General features: G+C 37.9%; 1 protein-coding gene across 1 annotated transcript in view; it reads right to left on the bottom strand.

The window, feature by feature from the left end:
• The window catches only part of ESR1 (estrogen receptor 1), a 184378-nt gene extending 169891 nt beyond the window's left edge, over positions 1 to 14487 (bottom strand). Inside the window, exon 1 of the mRNA XM_026083863.1 lies at positions 14455 to 14487. Within this exon, the coding sequence (XP_025939648.1) occupies positions 14455 to 14479 (25 nt within the window). The 5' untranslated portion in view covers positions 14480 to 14487. The remainder of the gene's footprint in view (positions 1 to 14454) is intronic.
• Between the last annotated feature and the right edge of the window lie 3612 nt (positions 14488 to 18099).

Below are 18099 nucleotides of genomic sequence, written 5' to 3'. Positions count from 1 at the left end.
TGCTGCAGAGGTGACAGAGCTGGTAGCTGCACGCCTCAGGGAGACCTCCGAATGGCCCGTGCCACCAAGCGCCCCTGTCGCTGGGAGGAGCGAGGGCCTTCCATGAAGGAGTCAGGAAGCAGCACGCATGCAGGGAGGCGTTGCGCAGGGCAGAAAGTGTAGTCTTGATCAGCAATTCACGACAGCGTCACCAGCTGAGGAGCTGCAGAGAGAATGCAGGGATAGTGCGGAGGCTAGAGCCTGGAGGTAAGAAGAAAAAGAGCAAAAAAATTAAACAGATAATGACAGAAGAAAATGAGCAAGAGGGAAAAAGTGGTGACTCTCAGCCAGTAGGACAGGACGATCATCAGCCAAGGGACTAAATGTTAAGAGTTTCCTCTGAACCATGCATCTAGTGTGGCAGCTGTAAACTTAGATTCAAGAAGAATAGCATGGAAACACACACCTGACACTGTTCCAGCCTGGGCATTACAAGTGACTACCACAAAGCTGAATACACCTTCCGGCCAAAACAAAGCCTGAGCGTGCTCTGCCAGGAGATTTGTACACTAGCATTAGCAGCAGTTCAGTAGAGCTAGTGTTAAATTCCTCCTTCACTTCACCCTGCCTCCAGTGCAGAGAACACTGCAAAGACAACCTTTTTGTCAGGCAGCATTGCTTCAGGTTTTCTTCACAAGTGTTTGCTACGTTACATTCTGCAGAAGGAAAGGGCTTGCCAGCAGTCTGCAAGAAATCCTTCATTGGGATGGAGGAGGCCGTGTGTCTTGATTAGGCTGTGCATCACATTACCTTATAAACTGATGCACAGGGCAAAAACAAAACAAAACATAACACATACATGGGAAGTGTCTTTACCTCACAGACTGAAACATCTGTATCAACAAAGGCAATGAAGTGTTTGGTTCAAATGTGTGCCCTCAACAGAACTGCACATCAGCTTTCCCATTTGGGTTGCCAAGCAAAAGTGAAGACAATTGCTGAAAGCAAACAAGCATGTCCTTTTGTAACTATTTTATTTTAATTCATGACTCCCAAAGCAGACTAACATCCTCTGAAGCTAGCAGGCAATTTGGAGAGATCTCACTATTTAAATTTAACAGCCCTTCCAGTATGAACAGAGCAGTTCTGTTATGAGGCAGGGAGGAAGGGATTGAAGAAGGAGGGATGGGGAAGAAGGAGGGAAAGGAGGAATGAGAGAAGAAAAAAGGGAAGGAAAAGAAGCTGGCACCAACTAGCAAATAATGTCAGTGCTCTCATTTACCAAAACGGGGGTAAGGTTCATGGCTTCAAGTTCGTGAATCTCAATGATTTTCCAAGAATCTATGAGCCCTGACAATGCAGAACCATGAATACATTTTGTGTATTAGCTTTTCATTTCACTGATAATATTCCTCCATGTCCCCACCAACTGCTTTTTTAGGACAGCAGCATCGACAGTTCCATGAAGGGGAACAGATCAGGGAAACATCAATCACTGTATTCACATAGTTTTCTTAATGCCAGTACTATAACCCCGGAGTTAGACTAGAAAAAAGGACAAGAAAGAAAAAGAAAAAAAAAAGGCGTTAATGGCATTCCTAATCTTTCTTGATGTACATATCGCTTCAAAGTATAGTCATTTTTTTCAATACAACAGGCTGGTTTTAATACTAATAAGACACTGTAAATGAATACAGGACCAAGAATAGTAACTTTGATAACATAAATCTAACTCATTCTTCAGGGCCAAAAACTGTGGGGAGGGATGGAAAAGAATGAAAAGGGAGGGCTGGGGAGGAGAGAAGCCAAGAAAGGAAATTGCATGAGAGATGTGGGATGTGTAGACAAGGTAAAGAAATAATATAAAAAGAAGAATGAAGGATAAGAAAGTGAAAAGCAAGATAAAAGTGCTAATAAAAAAGGCAACAGGGACTATGGCCTAGATCCAGAAAAGCTCTTATGTTCTTAACGTCAAGTATGTTATTAAATATATGAAGTACACCACAAATAAAGTTAACAATATGCTTTGCAAGACTGAGGAATTAAAAAACTGACAAGGAAAGAATAGTAACAAATGAAAGAGCAATAAAGAAAGAAGAAAAAAGATCAGCAGAAGACTAGAGTGAAACTAAATATAGACAGAATATGAGCCATCCTTGTTCTAAGGCGCTTCCTTTTGAGGAATATATGCTATTAATGAATCTTTGGGTATCCTAAAAATCATACACAATTTCAGAAATGGCTGGACCAAACCAAGGGAAATTCTTTATCATTTGACAAGAGAAGAGCTGATCATTTAAGTAAAATGTCTATAATCACACAGATGTAAATGATAGCAATTTGATTGCAATAATGTGTAAATAGCATCAATTGCAAACAAGTTACATACACATACACACCCTTTCTTCTTTAAAAGGGACAAATTCACAGATCTGAAAACAACTAAATTCAATCAGTTGAGAGACAGCACTTTCCCAGAAAATATGAACGGCATTTGAAAACTTTTTTAACCATGCTTTACTGGCTGTTAGAAAAGCTACAATTCAACAAAATACCATGGTTCAAGAAAAAAAAAAAGGAAAATCAAATTTGGTTAGAGAGTGAACAACAAGTGAAAAATTATAAATTCAATAATAGTCTGAGGTAATAAAACTTTAGACTGTCAAACCGTAATTGTAAGCTTAAATATCTGCAGGGAATATATTCCTAAGGTGAACCAGGTATGAGGCACTACTTCAAGAATTCTAGAAAATTAATAACTGAAACAAAATGACATAAAAAGAAGACTATGGGCAGTAGTTAAGGAAATGAAGGCAGTTTCCTAAAATATTTAGGGGAGAAAAAGGAATCCTGCTATTGGCACCAGGCTATTTTCAGGTGAAACATTCTCAGGTGAGAGTTCTTAGGCCAAACATTGGCATTCTCAATAATAGTGACGGGGCGAAAAAAAAAAACAACAACAAAGAAGCCTTCATTAAATCTGGTTTTGTTCTGAGGGAGAAGCCAGATGATACTGTACTACTCTCCATCCTTGTAACAATTCACAAGAATGTCAAGCAGCAGTTACTGACATTACATTTTTTCATCTACCATGTCCAAAAAATTTGCTAAAAGATTTACAAGAGCTGGCCAGTGACTTCTCTGCACATTAATTATGATTTCAATAAATCCTGAAACACTATGGAAATTCCAAAGACTATAGAAAAAAGCTAATATTGTACCAGAATTTTAAAAAGAACAGACAAGAACAGACCCAGATGACTAAGTCCTGATATCTGATTCTACTCTCAAGGGAAATCAGGGTTTTAATTAAGAACTGGAGACTAATATAATAAATATCAACCAATAAGGTTATACAAGGAATCACTACATGCCTACAGTGATTCCTCTTTAACTAACTAAGGAATTATTCATTCAAGATATTTGGCTGATGAGAGTGATAACATTGTGCAATGTACTTTGCCTACTGTAAGGCATGTGATACAATAGTCTGACAATGTGATTATGGTAAAAATAGGAAACAAAATAAATTGTCACATATTAAAGAAACATCAACCCCCCCAAGCATGTCCTACTGGGGTTCCACAGGAATTGCTTTGGCAACTCTATGATTTTGTATTTCCTTCAGTGTCACAACTGCAAGAATAATAGCATTACTGATCAGATGTACAGAAAATACAATGTTTGGATGAATAATATACTTTCAATGATAGAAAAAAAAAATGGATTGTTTCGTAACCTGCCCTCATGCAAACAACAGAATTTCCCCTATAGTTAAATATAAGAGCATATACCTAGGACTGAGTGCTCTGACTGAGGAGAAGCAACTGACAAAGATTTGGAGTAGGGGCAGTCAGCTGAACACCGGCTGCCAATGTTACCCTGTGGCCATGGGGCTAGAATAGTATGTAGCTCAATCAGGAAATACCAAAAAGAAAGGAGAGTCACATTTGCCTCTATTTCTCACTAATGCAACATCTACAGGGGTAATTCTTCTAAAGACTAGAAATAAACAGCACATTTTAACAGTACAGATAATTGGCCATTAGAAAACTACTCTATGCTTCTCAGCAAAGAGGATTGTTTTTCCTAAACCATATATAATTTCAAAAATAAAGTAATTCAGAGAAATCCTATAGGTTGTGCTACACGGGAGGTCAGCCAAGGTTACCGGAATAGTTCTTTTCAGGTATGTAAGCTCTGAAAACAGGATTGCAAAAGGCCTGTGTTCATATTGTGAGAATTCTCCATAATGCCAATGCTACAGAAGACGTGTTGCGTGATGTGCCTCTTTCAAATCCTCACACCATCCAGATGCCAAGAGAAACCAGAGCCAAGAGGAGAAAAACATGTTTGCAGTGGATTGCAGCACACAAAGATGTGAAGAATCTAAACAGCACTGAGGCTGAGGGCTGTCTAATTGATGCTGAGGCATTTCCAGCTCCTTCAGATGGCCACAAGGGCACAAGGAAGAAGTGGAGTTCTGTCTACTGTGCCAACACATACTTCAAATACACAGAATCTCTGCCCCAGCACATCAAATTCAGTAACTTGGACACCACATATATCAGAAAAATATTGTCAGACTGGAGGGTATTCAGAAAAGAAAAAGATCTGAGCTAGTAACATATCAGCAATTAATAAAATAAAATCACTAGGGCATATTTACCTGGATATTTTAGAACATAACATATTAAAAGAATGTAACACAGGAGATGCATCATACAGCACAACTTAAGAAGGTATATTTAGAATGAATGAAGAAACAGAAAATGTAGCTGGTCAAAAAATTTACTTAGTAGAGGGATATTCAGCTGTATAACACTATTTTAGGGAAGAAGAGGAAAAACTTTTTCGAAAGCTAGAGTACTAGCCAGAATACTTTTAGATTATAAAGCTAGAATACTAGCTAGAATACTTTAGACTATTAAAACAATCCAGCTCTGAGAGGGAAATGAACTGGAACGCCCAGTATGCCTATACTATTCCTGATTTCTCTGACGAGGCTGTAGCTGATGACTGGCTATATATTCTAAAACCTCAGAGTCAAATTAACCATGTTGGTAGACTTCAACTCCTCCCATAGTGATCAAGCAATTGTCACATTTAGGCACAACTGCAAAACAAAACCTTCAGACACTGTAAAAAAATGCTTCAAGGAGCAGCTAAATGGGCAATGCACAAGATAAGCAGATATTAATTTGATTGTGCCCACTGTGTAGGACCTGGTACTAAATGTTGCTACCAAAGAGCCAATACATAATGACAGTAATAATGTACTTAAATTCAGCATCTATGTAGGAGCAAGCAAAGCCAACAAATCCCCTAAAATACTACTTGATTAGAAAAATAGGAATTGCATAGAAATAAAGGAATTGTTAGAAAGGAACTATCAAATGTGCAGACAGAAGAGCAAAATGTGTGTAGGTAGTGCACAGAATAAATTGAGTGATGCAGAACAAACATATGCGAAAGCAACACAGCTAACTACCAATGTAGGGAGGTTATTTGAAGCAGTTCTTGGAAAAAAATGAAGTTCTTGTCTTAGGACAATTGAAGAGAAAATAAAACTCTGGCAGACTAAATGTAAAAATGCAATAGGACAGGCCAAAAGGTTTGAGAAATAACTTGCAGGCTTTGTTGTTGTTGTTGTTGTTGAAGTACAACAAGATCAGGAAGCTTGCCACAGTTTCTGGAAGTCTGACGTATAAAGGTATAAAAGGAGCACTGAGAGAAGATAAGCCTATAGCAGGCAAATTAAATGAAGTTTTGCATCCATGCTCATAACGAGGACCTTAAGAGAAATTTACACAACAGAACCTTTCTTAAGAGATGCTGTTGGAGGACCCATCTGAAATGAAAGCATCAGTAAAAGAGGTTATAGAAAAATCAACAAAGAGAACAATAAAAAGTCGCCAGGACCACCTTGTATTCATACAGGATTTTTAAAAGAACTCAAGTGTGAAATTCTCAGTATCAGAAGACAGGAAAGAGGCAAAATGGGATGCCAATTTTTAAAAGGATTCAGGAAAGAAAGAGGAAGGGAAAGGTAAATCTAAGGTAGCTATGAATTGGTGCCCAAACATCTCTACCAGGCAAACTGACAGAAACTGCTACCAAGAATACAGTTAGATCATCTATAAATACAATGTTTGAAGAGTCATCATGGAAGCTTCTGTAAAAGGAAGTTGATTCTGGAGTCAATACAGATCTGAGATGCCATAGAAAGGTCCCAACAGGGCTAAATAATTGGCTAAAAAGTAGGACACAAAGGTAAGCATTAATGATTAGGGCTTTTTCAGTGGAGAGACATCATGAGGGAAGTCTTTCTATTAGTACTTGTGCTGTTTAATATATTCGTAAGTGACCTAGAAAAGGGGATAAATAGTGGGGCATAAAGTTCTCTGATGATACTAAGTTAGGATAGTAAAGGTAAGGGCCAAAGGCAACAAGTTGTAAAAAGATTTTACAACATTAAGTGACTAGATGATAAAATGGCAGCTAGAAATCAATAAAGCACTGAAGAGTGAAGAGAATATTAAACACATGGAGGCTAAAAACTTGGCTTATGTAGACTAAAAAACCAAAGATGAGAGGGAATCTGACCACTCTCTATAAATACAACATTGGGCATAAACACCAAGAGGTAAAAGAGCTATTTAAGCCAAAGAAAAAAAGCTGGCACAAGAATAATTCACTGCAAACAAATTTAGGCTGGAAATTACAAGACTCCAAACTGCCAGAGGGTTGAAGCTCTAGATCAGCCTGTCCATAAGGGGAAGGAAAAACAGCCAAACTAGGGTTTAAGATGAATGTGGATAAGCACTGTGAACAAATTACACAATCTGGTTGCTATGACAGCTCAGTACTAAGTTAGCTGCCCAACTTAGATTGGATTCAATAAGCTAAACTAAAGCAGAAGCTTACCAGCAAGTAGCAGATGCACRACTACTTGTATTTTTGGCGAAGTACGTCATAGTGCATTACTTACGCTAAAATAAATTTCTGCTTAATGACATAGGAGATTTCTGCTTCTCTCTTTAGATTGAGAGGTGAGCTGCCTCGCATGCAGGAAGCCTTGGAGGTAACTAACAGTAACTCAGTAATGTGCACAACCCTTCTATCACTAGAGATATAATTAGATTTAAGGTATTTTTCCTGAGAGAGAAAGAATGCTCTTTTATCAAAAATGCCTGCTTTTCTCTTTGATTATGTTTCTATGACAGCAGAGATGGCTTTAAGTGTAGAGATACAGGGGCCCAAATGAAGGCCTGGTCTTTTGCAAGCAGTGGTTTGACTTTCTGAAGCAGATCCAGTGCTGGGACAAATTAGTGCTTTGTTAGTTAGCTGGCACAGAGAAGGCCATCAGTTAATAAAACCAAGTTGTGTCTATGCTACTATTTTTGATCAGATCAGTAGTGAGGTTTTGAAGCAATTCCCCCAATGTCATGTTGGCTTGGTTTGCAGAGCATTTGGGCTGCAGGTAAAACAGATTCCTTTAGGGGTAAATTAAGGTAGAATCCATGCTCCAAAGGCATACCAAAGGCACTTCAGCCCCTGATGGGGACATGAGGGTCTGAACCCATGAATGGTCCTTTGGGCAGTCTCAAACCACATGCGTGATAGGGCCCAGCCTGCACTGCGGGGGCAGCCGTGTGCCATCACCGGCCAGCTGGGACACCTGGCCCTTGCTCCCCTGCCACGGCACTTCCAGGCTTGGATGGTGCCAGACACTGACAGCTGCAAACTCCTCTGGGAGGGCCATGCCGGGAGGGCAGCATGAACCGGCGCCATCCTACACTAATAGCCCAGCAGGAGGCATTTTCCCTTAAACAGCCAACCGTTTGCTAAAACTAGAACACCCTGGTTATTTTACAGTGGCAGCAGGTTGGGTTGAAGGGTATTATAAGAACAGACAACTGATAGTGGCTCATTTCATAACGTATACACTTCCCAAGCACAAAAATTCTGCCTGGGACATAATTAATTGTCCAGTGTTTTGTCTGGTTCTCAGTCATCTCCTTTACCAAAGATCAAATTTGCTTCATGGTTTGTCTTATTTTCCTCAGTTTCATCCCTTAGGGAAGAAAAATCAGTTTTTACTAGTTATGTTTTTTCTTCTCTTAAAAAAAATCACAACTGACTCACCACCTGATTCATAAAGTTTCTTATTTGAGTCTCTCTTGACTCAGCTTTATCTAGCTTTCTCAGTACGTCCTTCATGTTGCTAGGTTTCAAGAGAAAAGACATAAGAGAAGAAAACAAAACAATTTTTTTTTTTAAATAGCCCTTTGTCAAAAGTGCAAAAGAAAGTATGAAAGTAATCTTCTATCACATATGTGCCAACCTTCCCAACACATTTTTTTCTAAATTACTTTTTTGTTGTTTGTGATATATACAAAACTGCGCCACTGAGCAACAGGGAATGCTTTATTAAGAGGAAGACTACCCAAGCAAATCAGGTGTTAATGAAATAATTATGATTTCATATGATTCATATGTCATGTAATTACAAAACTGCATATATGTGATGCCATTAATGTTCTTCTGCTTTAAAGATTATGTGTGTGTGTGCATGTGTTTGTGCGCAAGCACATGTGTGTCTAGTCAATCATTATATATGGAAACATCACCAAATGCAGTCATTTGCAAAATGACTGGTCATTTCATGACTGGTCCAAAAGTCATGGTGCAAAAGAGCTGCTTAACAGGAAACAGCAACATATACAACAGTTTAGGACAAGAAGCAAATACATCCAAACTGTATCCAGTTCAAATTGCAGGATGAATTTAGGCTGACAAAATAGACCAATCATACCGGCTGGGACAGAAATATTATTACTCCTTACTCTTGTGAAATGTGCCATCAGCTCTCTAGCAACCATGAGAAATCACAGAATCACAGAATCGCTGAGGTTGGAAGGGACCTCTGGAGATCATCTAGTCCAACCCCCCCTGCTCAAGCAGGGTCACCTAGAGCACATTGCACAGGATCGCGTCCAGGCGSGTTTTGAATATCTCCAGAGAAGGAGACTCCACAACCTCTCTGGGCAACCTGTTCCAGTGCTCTGTCACCCTCACACTAAAGAAGTTTTTCCTCATGTTCASATGGAABYGTCTGTGTTTCAGTTTGTGCCCGTTGCCTCBYGTCCTGTCRCTGGGCACCACTGAAAAGAGTCTGGCTCCATCYTCTTGACACCCTCCCTTCAGATACTTGTACACRTTGATAAGATCTCCTCTCAGCCTTCTCTTCTCCAGGCTAAACAGGCCCAGCTCTCTCAGCCTTTCCTCATAAGAGAGACTTCAGTATTGCTTTCATATCCAAAAGCAAGATATCGATGCCTGAACAGAAAGGGCCCAGCAGACAAAGCCAGAGGGAGTTGCCACAAGCAGAGACAGAATGATTTCTCGGGACAATGGGGGCATGGCGTGGCACCGGCTGTGGGTATATTCATGTAGTGGGCAGCAGCACAGTCTGAGATTTACGGTATTTTTCAAAGGAATAAATAGGTTACTGATTTATAACAATATAGCAAGATGAGCCCACAAATATTGAGTCTATTACCTCAAACTTGGTGATGGTGATAGAATGAGGCCCAGCTATGAAACACTTACTTACTCTTTTATCACCACAAAAAAAAATCTCAGTGATCTTGTTTACAAAGCCGCTTCTGTGGTTTTTTTTATATCTCCACTTGAAGAACATTCAAGGCAAAAGTATAAGCAGTTGACCTAGAGTTATCCACAAACTTTCAGAGACCAAAAAACACCCAAAGCAGATCCTAGTTTTCTCTTGGTTTGGATTTCAAACCAACAGCTTTGAAAAAATTGGCAAATTCAAATCCTAGCAATTTTGGCTTCACTGAAGCAGACAGTTGAGATAGTTCACAAATTATCTTGACAGATCTCCTGTGCTATTGAAAGCTATAACAGTTGTGAATGAAAGCTATTTTGAATTTCATAAACACAAAACTAATATTTGTATACAGATATATAATTGGACTCTTAAAAATAAAATATTTGAAACATATCTACATAATTCTAACCTTATTTCTTCATAGATTTTTCTTCTTCAACCATTCAACTTTTTAGGACAGTCAACCACAAGATAAACAATATTTTTATTACTGGTAGGATTTTTCACTAAGATAATTAGTAAAATTTGAACATTAGTACAAATATAGAAGAACCCCCACAAAAATATACTTTTGAAAAATTAGATTGTTACCTTAAAAAAAAAAATGCAAGTTTTATCATTTAGACTTCAGAGTCTTAAATGGAGAACTGATAAATGTCTGTCCTTTTATTCTTTGAAATACCTTGTGCAGTAAGTAATGGTAATAACAGAAACCATTGGGGGGGGGGGAACAGATAGCAGAGACAACCTAAATTATAGCTCCAGGAAATTAGAAATGAAATTACTTAACTCAGGTAAAATTAGCACCTTAAAGGAAAAAGAGGGTTTTTTTCCCAAAGAGATCTGCAAATCCAAAAAGTTATAATATGCAAGTGTTTGCCACAATAAATAAATAAATAGATCTTGTAGAGCTAGAAAATTGTTTAATATCTTGTAATTTTTTTTTTAATYTTGTCATCCAGTTTTATTTTCTTCCTCAGACAGTTGCCAGCATGAGCTGAATGTTACCAAACTGAGCTGTTACAGATACTGGCTCTTCGGAATGTGTTTTTTTTTTCCTAAAGGGAATAAAGAGGATCATTGTACATTTGCAGAAATCAAAAGCTCATATCCATCAACAAAAAAGTATTGCATGAGTATCTGTCACATTCATCTTCAGTGTTGCCCTCCAAAAAGGAAAAAAAAAAGTGAAATAATTTGGTGAAAAAAATATGGTGATATTTTTAAGCTGTGCCTGATTCAGAACAAAATACTGAGTTTAAATTCCAATCATACTATTTAGCCAGGAATGGAAATGAGATTCTGAGTCATGGAGTGTAATCCTTGCTACCAAGCCTTCACCCCCTGTAACCTGTTTCATAAACTCACTGCGCTTCTTATAAACAGGGACACATCTTAGCCTACCCCTCCCTTTGGAAAGCTGAACCAAACTGCACTGATGAAAAGGAATCATCCACCAGATTCTCTGTTTCTCACTCCAGTTTGAATTTATTCACAGTAATACCTGCTTGGTTTTGTGTCAACAATGTCTTTGATGGTAAGTATTTATGTCTCATCAAGATAAACAATATTTAAGCAAAATCATCACCTACACCATTATGGCAGAAAAGATAACAATCACCTTTCCTAAACACAAGTCAAGTTATTGCCATTTGGTATTTTAATTAAAAATTGATGTTTATATGTCAGTGTGAGCAGAATTAAATCAACTGTCTATGCTTTAATGTTTGGCAAGTACATTTTACTTTTTTGTGTATATGCCTCTATATATATGTGTGCGTGTGTGTGTGTGTATGTGTGTATAAATATATATATAACCATTTAAAACTTTGTTTTCACTTTTTACTGTTCTTGTAGGTTTATTTATTGCAAAATGATCTCACATTTCCCTGCATCATTCACAAGAGTGCTGGAGTACAATTCCATTTACATTATGTGGGTTTGGGGCTTGAACTTTTCTGCAGCCATGACAGACTTCCGTGACATTTGTTTCCTCACTTCCTTTCACATGTCTTGGCATTTCCTTTGCAAGCTCCTGCATCACTTCCTCTGTTTCCAGAGGTTCCTTACTACAGTAAGATGCTGCTTTCAAGTGCAGCAATGACATTTATAGGAAGCTAGTGTGCACTGGCCTCTGTCCCTCCACTTTCTATTTATGCTTTTCCTGCAGTAGTCTCATCCTTTATTTTCTCATTCTCTTTCCGCCAATGTCTTGCTGCTCTATCTGGTGCTGTCTCCACCACCCTGGAACTGCCTCCAGACAGTAAAGTTTAAGGTCACGAAGAGCTAGAAAGAAATAGTTACGCTCATACCTCCAGGGCCCCTCTCTGCTCTGCCTGCTGCACAGCAGTGCCCAAGGAGACAGTGTGCAGAAGAAATGGTATAAGAAGCTGCTGCCCAAACAGAGGATCAGGAGTAGCTTTGAACAGCCAGGAGGAAGGGGGGAAAAGGAAACCCCGTTCACTGCCTGCAGCTGCTTATAAGTGACATTTCAGATGGCTTGCGTGAGACAGTGCCAGCAAGACATACAGGGCCATCGCTCCAAAGGAATGATTAATGACCGACCTGAGACAGCAAAATGATAAGGTCTAAAATACAAGTGTCATTCTAAGATTCAAATCCACATGTGACTTCTGATCTCCCCTCAAGTAGACAATGTTGTCTGCCCCTCCAAATTGCAGGGGAAGTTTTTCACAGAATCACAGTGTGGCTGAGGTTGGAAGGGACCTCTGGAGATCGCCTGGTCCAACTCCTGCTCAGAGCAGGGCCACCAAGAGCTCCGGGCCGTATCCCACCGGGTTTTGAATCTCTGCAAGGATGGGGACTTCACAGCCTCTCTGGGCAACCTCTGCCACTGTCCAATCACCCTCAGAGTAAAAAAGCTTTTTCTTATGTTTAAGAAATATAGAAGATTGTTAAGCAAGAACAAAGTCTGGAAATAAACCAGTACACAATAAACAAGAAAACAAGTGGTAATGCAGATCCTCTAGTTTAATTCATTGTATTCTCCTGGTTGCAATTTCTTTGGGTATAACAGAAAAAATGACACATCTATCAGTCTGGGGGCTCATGCTCACAAGCCTTAGTGCTAAACTGTGAGAAGCATCACAGAGTCCAGCTCTTGAGGTCATGTCTCAAAATTACAGTTATGGGCAGGCTGGCATTGCACAAAGCCTTGAAGCAAAGGCAGCTATGTAAAACTGAATTAGAATTTGCTTTATCATCTTATGAACAAGTATATTTTTTAAAGGCAGTGTAAACACTCTGCTCTCATGCCCATGCAATACTTTATCAACAAACTCAACAGTTTAAACTTTTAAACAAAAATTTCAGTAAGATTGGCTCCTAAATTTGAGAAGATGGCTTTCTATTTCTAATTGGTTTCAGTACCGAGAGTCAGGTATTTACATCTGGATGCTGTTGTGCTTCTGACACTGCAGGAGGGAGGAGGAATATTTAAGTTGCAGCAATTCAACCAACACATAATTCTGAACACAGAATTTTCTTTCTTCACCTATGACAAAGGGAGGAACTGGATTGAAAAAAACAACATACCTCACCACTACTCTTTCTACTTCATTGTGATTATGAAGTGAAATTTCTCTACTCACAATGGACTTTTAGAAAAAAAATCAGAAAGGTTTCAGGAAGACATGTCTTTCACCTAATGCCTGCTGATTATGGCATATATCAGCAACACATACAGAAAAAAAAAGAAATGTGCAGTGATGGCCTCTGCACCTACAGGTGATGCAACATGGGGTCCAATCTACAGGCCGTGAAGGGAAATCAAAATATTCCAACTTATTTCACTGGGTCTGCTTCAAAAACACTTGTTCTCAAACTGTATGCAAATTCCAAGATTTTTGTAGGAAGCAAACACATATCAGTTAGGGATCCAAATTTAAAACAGGTCTTTGAAAATACAATGTACACTACAAAGAAAGCATCTCTAATTTGAAAAAAAAACAGTGAAATAGAAAAGGAGAAATAAAATGTATTTATATCTTACTATGGAGGAGAAGGGTTTTTGGAAGATCATCCAAGAAAAAAAAAATAGGTCCATTAAACAAAAACACTACTCACTAGTAATTACCAGGTAAGTTTTGCCTATTGATTTTACATGCTGTCTCAAAAAATGGAAAGCCAAGACTCTGACATTGTACCAGGAACAGCCTCTGAGATGAAAGGAAAATGACAAATCTCAAAAACCACATGATTTAAATATCAGATACCGTAATTATGACTCAGTATCAGCTGAGATCGAAATACAGTATTTCTGTTCATTCATGAGCTCCCCAGCAAATGATACACTGCCTTGTGTATATGCCTGCCTTTTAATTGAGTTCTTTTAATTGTTAAGTACCAGCCAATTGGCATAGACATGACCACGTGACTTCGGATCATTTTGTTTACTATTGTCTCCCTACCTAAATGATTGGTTTGGGCTAAGGGAGGGTTATGTGATTCTTTCTGAACTGCAGTATAGGATTTTTGACACTATCTATAACACAGATTAAACAAAGTACTGCTACACTTGAAATATTCCCTGTTAAACTTAAACTGGACTTTAGGCAACGCTTGGAATGCATTTGTTTTGTTTTCTGTTGCTGTTTTAGGCTTCTCAACTACATTGCAGAATACAGGAAAAAAGGAACATAGTTAGAAAAAGTAACGTTAGAAAAAGAGTAAAAATACCAAAACAAACAAAAAAAACCCTCTTAAACATTTCCATAGGCATTACTAGGTGTGCCCAGCAAATTTGGGGGTAAAAGCAGCATTTAAAAGTGAGTGTGAGGGACAGAAACTGAAAAAAACTAAGAGTTTTTTTCACTTACATTTATCCAAGAAGGTTGTTGCCATTACTTCTGCAGGGCTCTCACTGGCTGGGGAGATCATGTGACCCAGGGAACTAAAATAGAAAAGTCTCGGTAGCGAGGAAACTGAACCAGAAGCGCGTTTGCAAGAAAACACATATCATGGGCATAATATCACGCACTTACTAGCAAAAGGTGATAAATTTAGAAGCGAACCTATCGTGTATGGAAAAATGGGCAATGCCTTGAACCTTACAGCCCAGTATCTGTCACCTTTTCAACACGTGGGAAATGTTTTTGCTATAAATCTCAGTTCATGTCAGTACGTAACTAAACCTAGTAACTGCTCTAATAAATCTCAAAAAATTACCAGATCTTAAAAGAAAATATGATCTAATAAATTTAAAAATAAACTTCCACTGCTGGAACCATTTTCATCTTCAGACTACGGTTTTTACAGTTGTTTGTATCGAGAAAGGAAGCAATTTTTTAAAAAGCATATGTTCTTAACATAATTGAGAGAGCTGTACTTCAATTCTTTTACAAGTAAAAAGTACAGTTGCAGATCTGCAGACTATTAGAACACACACTATAAATCTGCAAGTTAAAGAGCAGGTTCAAAGAATCCGAGGCAAAAGCAATACAGATGAATTAGTGACCAAATGCAAGTTCCATGCAATGATATAATGTTGTCTGATTTTGAGGTTGCTGTTTAGTTATCCCAGTCAGCAGAGTATAACTTCCAGTTTTGTAAAGCTTTTAGAAAATAAAATTCCAGCTCAGTACTGTTCTTTGGATTATAAGAAATACACACATTAGCTTTTGTAACAGTTAACTTTTTCACCATTTACTAGTTTACTTTAAAGTAGGTTACTCTGGTTTTATGTTTATAAAATGTCAAGCATTTCCTTGTTACTAATGCATGTCTTGACAGTTATTGTAGAGGGAGATTTTACTGAAAGAGGCAGACAGCAATATGAAGGAGAGCGTGATCAAGGAACAAGAGAAATATGCTGTAATACACTAACAGAACAAAGGCAGCAAAGAATTTATTGTTCTAATCCTTTAATGGAATCACCCCCATCTTGCAGTTATAAGACAAAATATGGAAACTCCCTGCCTTTCAAAGCAAATGGCTCATAAGGGCTTTTGGTTAAAAACTAAAGGTAGAGAACACAAAGCAAAAWCCTTCACAGCAGACTCCCACATTACGCGCACACATACACACACACGCACACACATATTTATATTTATAAAATTAGAGACTATTTTCAACCAAGACAGATACTTTGATTTTACATAACCAAGGTCTATCTTATTCTACAGGATATCCCGAGACTTACACTGAACATTTCACAAAGTGAGACAGCATTCCCCATAATCATGGTAGCATGAAAAGGCTGCTCTTACCTGCCCTATTCTTATTAGAAGTTGTGAAAGGAAACATGAGCATTGACTTGAAGTAATAGAATAGAAGAATACATATGAGCTACTGCCATTATTTGAACATAAAGGAAAACTTCCCAAAGTTACAAAGTCTGAAATATTATTAATTTTATGTTTTTCTTGAGCAAATACATTTTTAAATCTGCAGTTTATATCCGCATGCACATACATCCTAATATACTATCAGGTACACATGTTTTTATCACTGTGGTCTCAAGAAAAGCTTTGAATAACTTGATTTGTGCCATTTAGTAGATCATGTGGCAAAACTGAAGTCAATGAAAGTTTTCTATTGATTACAAGAAGAGGATTGGGGTACTGAATTTGGTACACAAAACAGTGACTTCTGTCACAGAAGAAAACTGACTCCATTTATGTACTGTTCATTGATTTAAAAGGCCTAGATGAAAAATCATTTCTTGGATCAATTTTAAATGTAACCCTGGCATTCTTAACCATGTTTTGGAGAAGGTCTAGACAGGTGCAAACGGAAGCCTTCTCAGAGGATTCTGACTGCACATCCCACACACGCTGCAAATCATCTCAGCAACCCCTTTGTGGCCAAACAGGTATCTTGGTGTGGATGTTTTATGTTATATTTTCCCACATTTCATTTTTCAGCTTGAAATTATGAAGGCTGCAAAACTCACAGAGGGGGAGGGTTAAATATACTAGAATATAAAACTAGATAGTTAATGAGATGGAAAAGTAATTATAAGCAAAACAAACCTACAGACAAAGACGATGAATCAGATAACTACAGGAATGCCAAGGCGGGGAAAGAAATACACCCTTGCAGGGGAAAAGTGTGGCACAGAAGAAGGACACCATTTCCCAGACAGAGTAGAGAACCTTAGGTAAAAACAGTAAGTCGGTAAATGCTGGGGCCTAATACAAAGTGAACAATATTAGGATCAGAGTAAAACATCTGTTTAAACAGCTGCAACCATTCACCTGTGGCGTTAGGTCTGTGTTATTCTGCACACCTATTTCCCCCAGCTGTATTAACACTCAATGTAGTCATGCTCATCCCTTCCCTGATAGTACATTCTGATGTTCAAAAATCAATTCAGAACCTGTTGAAGAATGCTATTAAAACTAAATTTTGTGCAGAACAATTTTATTGATTTAAGTCACTAGAATCATGCTTTGTGGAGAAGAGTCAAAAACATATCCTTATTTTACTCTTTTACTGGCCAACTTAATTCTTGAGGTAGTAGAAACCAAGAAATTTTTTTCAAGCTGTGGTGTCACTTACTTCCCAGAGTTATAACTAGATTGAACCCATTTTGTGAGAGTCTCTTTATAAATTAATAGAATACTTACAAGCAAGGCCAGCAGGCTATCCCAGATCTATTTTTAAACACAGTATTTTGACTCCTTTTTATTCACAATACTAATATATCCTCAAAGAAGTTTCTCCACCAACTTCAAAAAATTTAAATCTTACTACTATCACCTAGTTTCCATATATCTTAAAAGGAACAGTTTTCAGTAAAATCTTTAGGAAATTTCAGCAAAAATGTACAAAAATAGATTAATAACATGTTCATCTTTCTTTATGTACTTAGAWTAGACCAACTCATTTCCAAAAGAAGAGGAAAAATTAGTTATGCATTTTAGTCTTAACAGACATACAAAGCAGGAGTAAATTATATCACTCATTTCATCTCTCCAGTGTATAACTGTAATCCACAGCCATTTGAACCAACTCTAATAATCCAGGTGTTAAAATTGGCCTTTAGGAGCCTAAAGATAAGCCTGTGTAGCAGATGGTCCCCTAATTTATTTAAATTCTCCCCACAAATCTCTACAAATTTACTAGTATCTGGTAATGCATCTGCTCTAAACACTAACATACATAGGCTACTCACAAGCTGCTCTCCTGCAAAACACCAGCCTCATATAATATATTTAAAACCATTTAGTGACCTTCAATGATTGAAAATACCAAGCAGTGGTACATAACTAAAAAAAGATCATATACCTTCCCTCCTGGAAAAAAAAAATCAAGTCTATTCTAATGGAATAATAAAACCTAATCCTCCTACTCTAGGGATGACCGCTTCTGTTAAGATTTTTTCTGCTTGTTTAAATTAATTTTATATGCTTCCTAAGTAATTCTAAATTCTCATCCTTGCCAGGTAAAGCAATTTCTAATAGAAACACAAACATTAATTGAGTAATTTTGTTTGGTAAGAAAGAGGGGAATGGAAATAA

This window comes from Apteryx rowi, unplaced genomic scaffold (genome assembly GCF_003343035.1).
Source record: "Apteryx rowi isolate R43461 unplaced genomic scaffold, aptRow1 scaffold_118, whole genome shotgun sequence".
Classification (NCBI taxonomy): Eukaryota; Metazoa; Chordata; class Aves; order Apterygiformes; family Apterygidae; genus Apteryx; species Apteryx rowi.
Note: the sequence above shows the minus strand (reverse complement) of the source record. Positions and strands in the feature narration are given on the sequence as shown.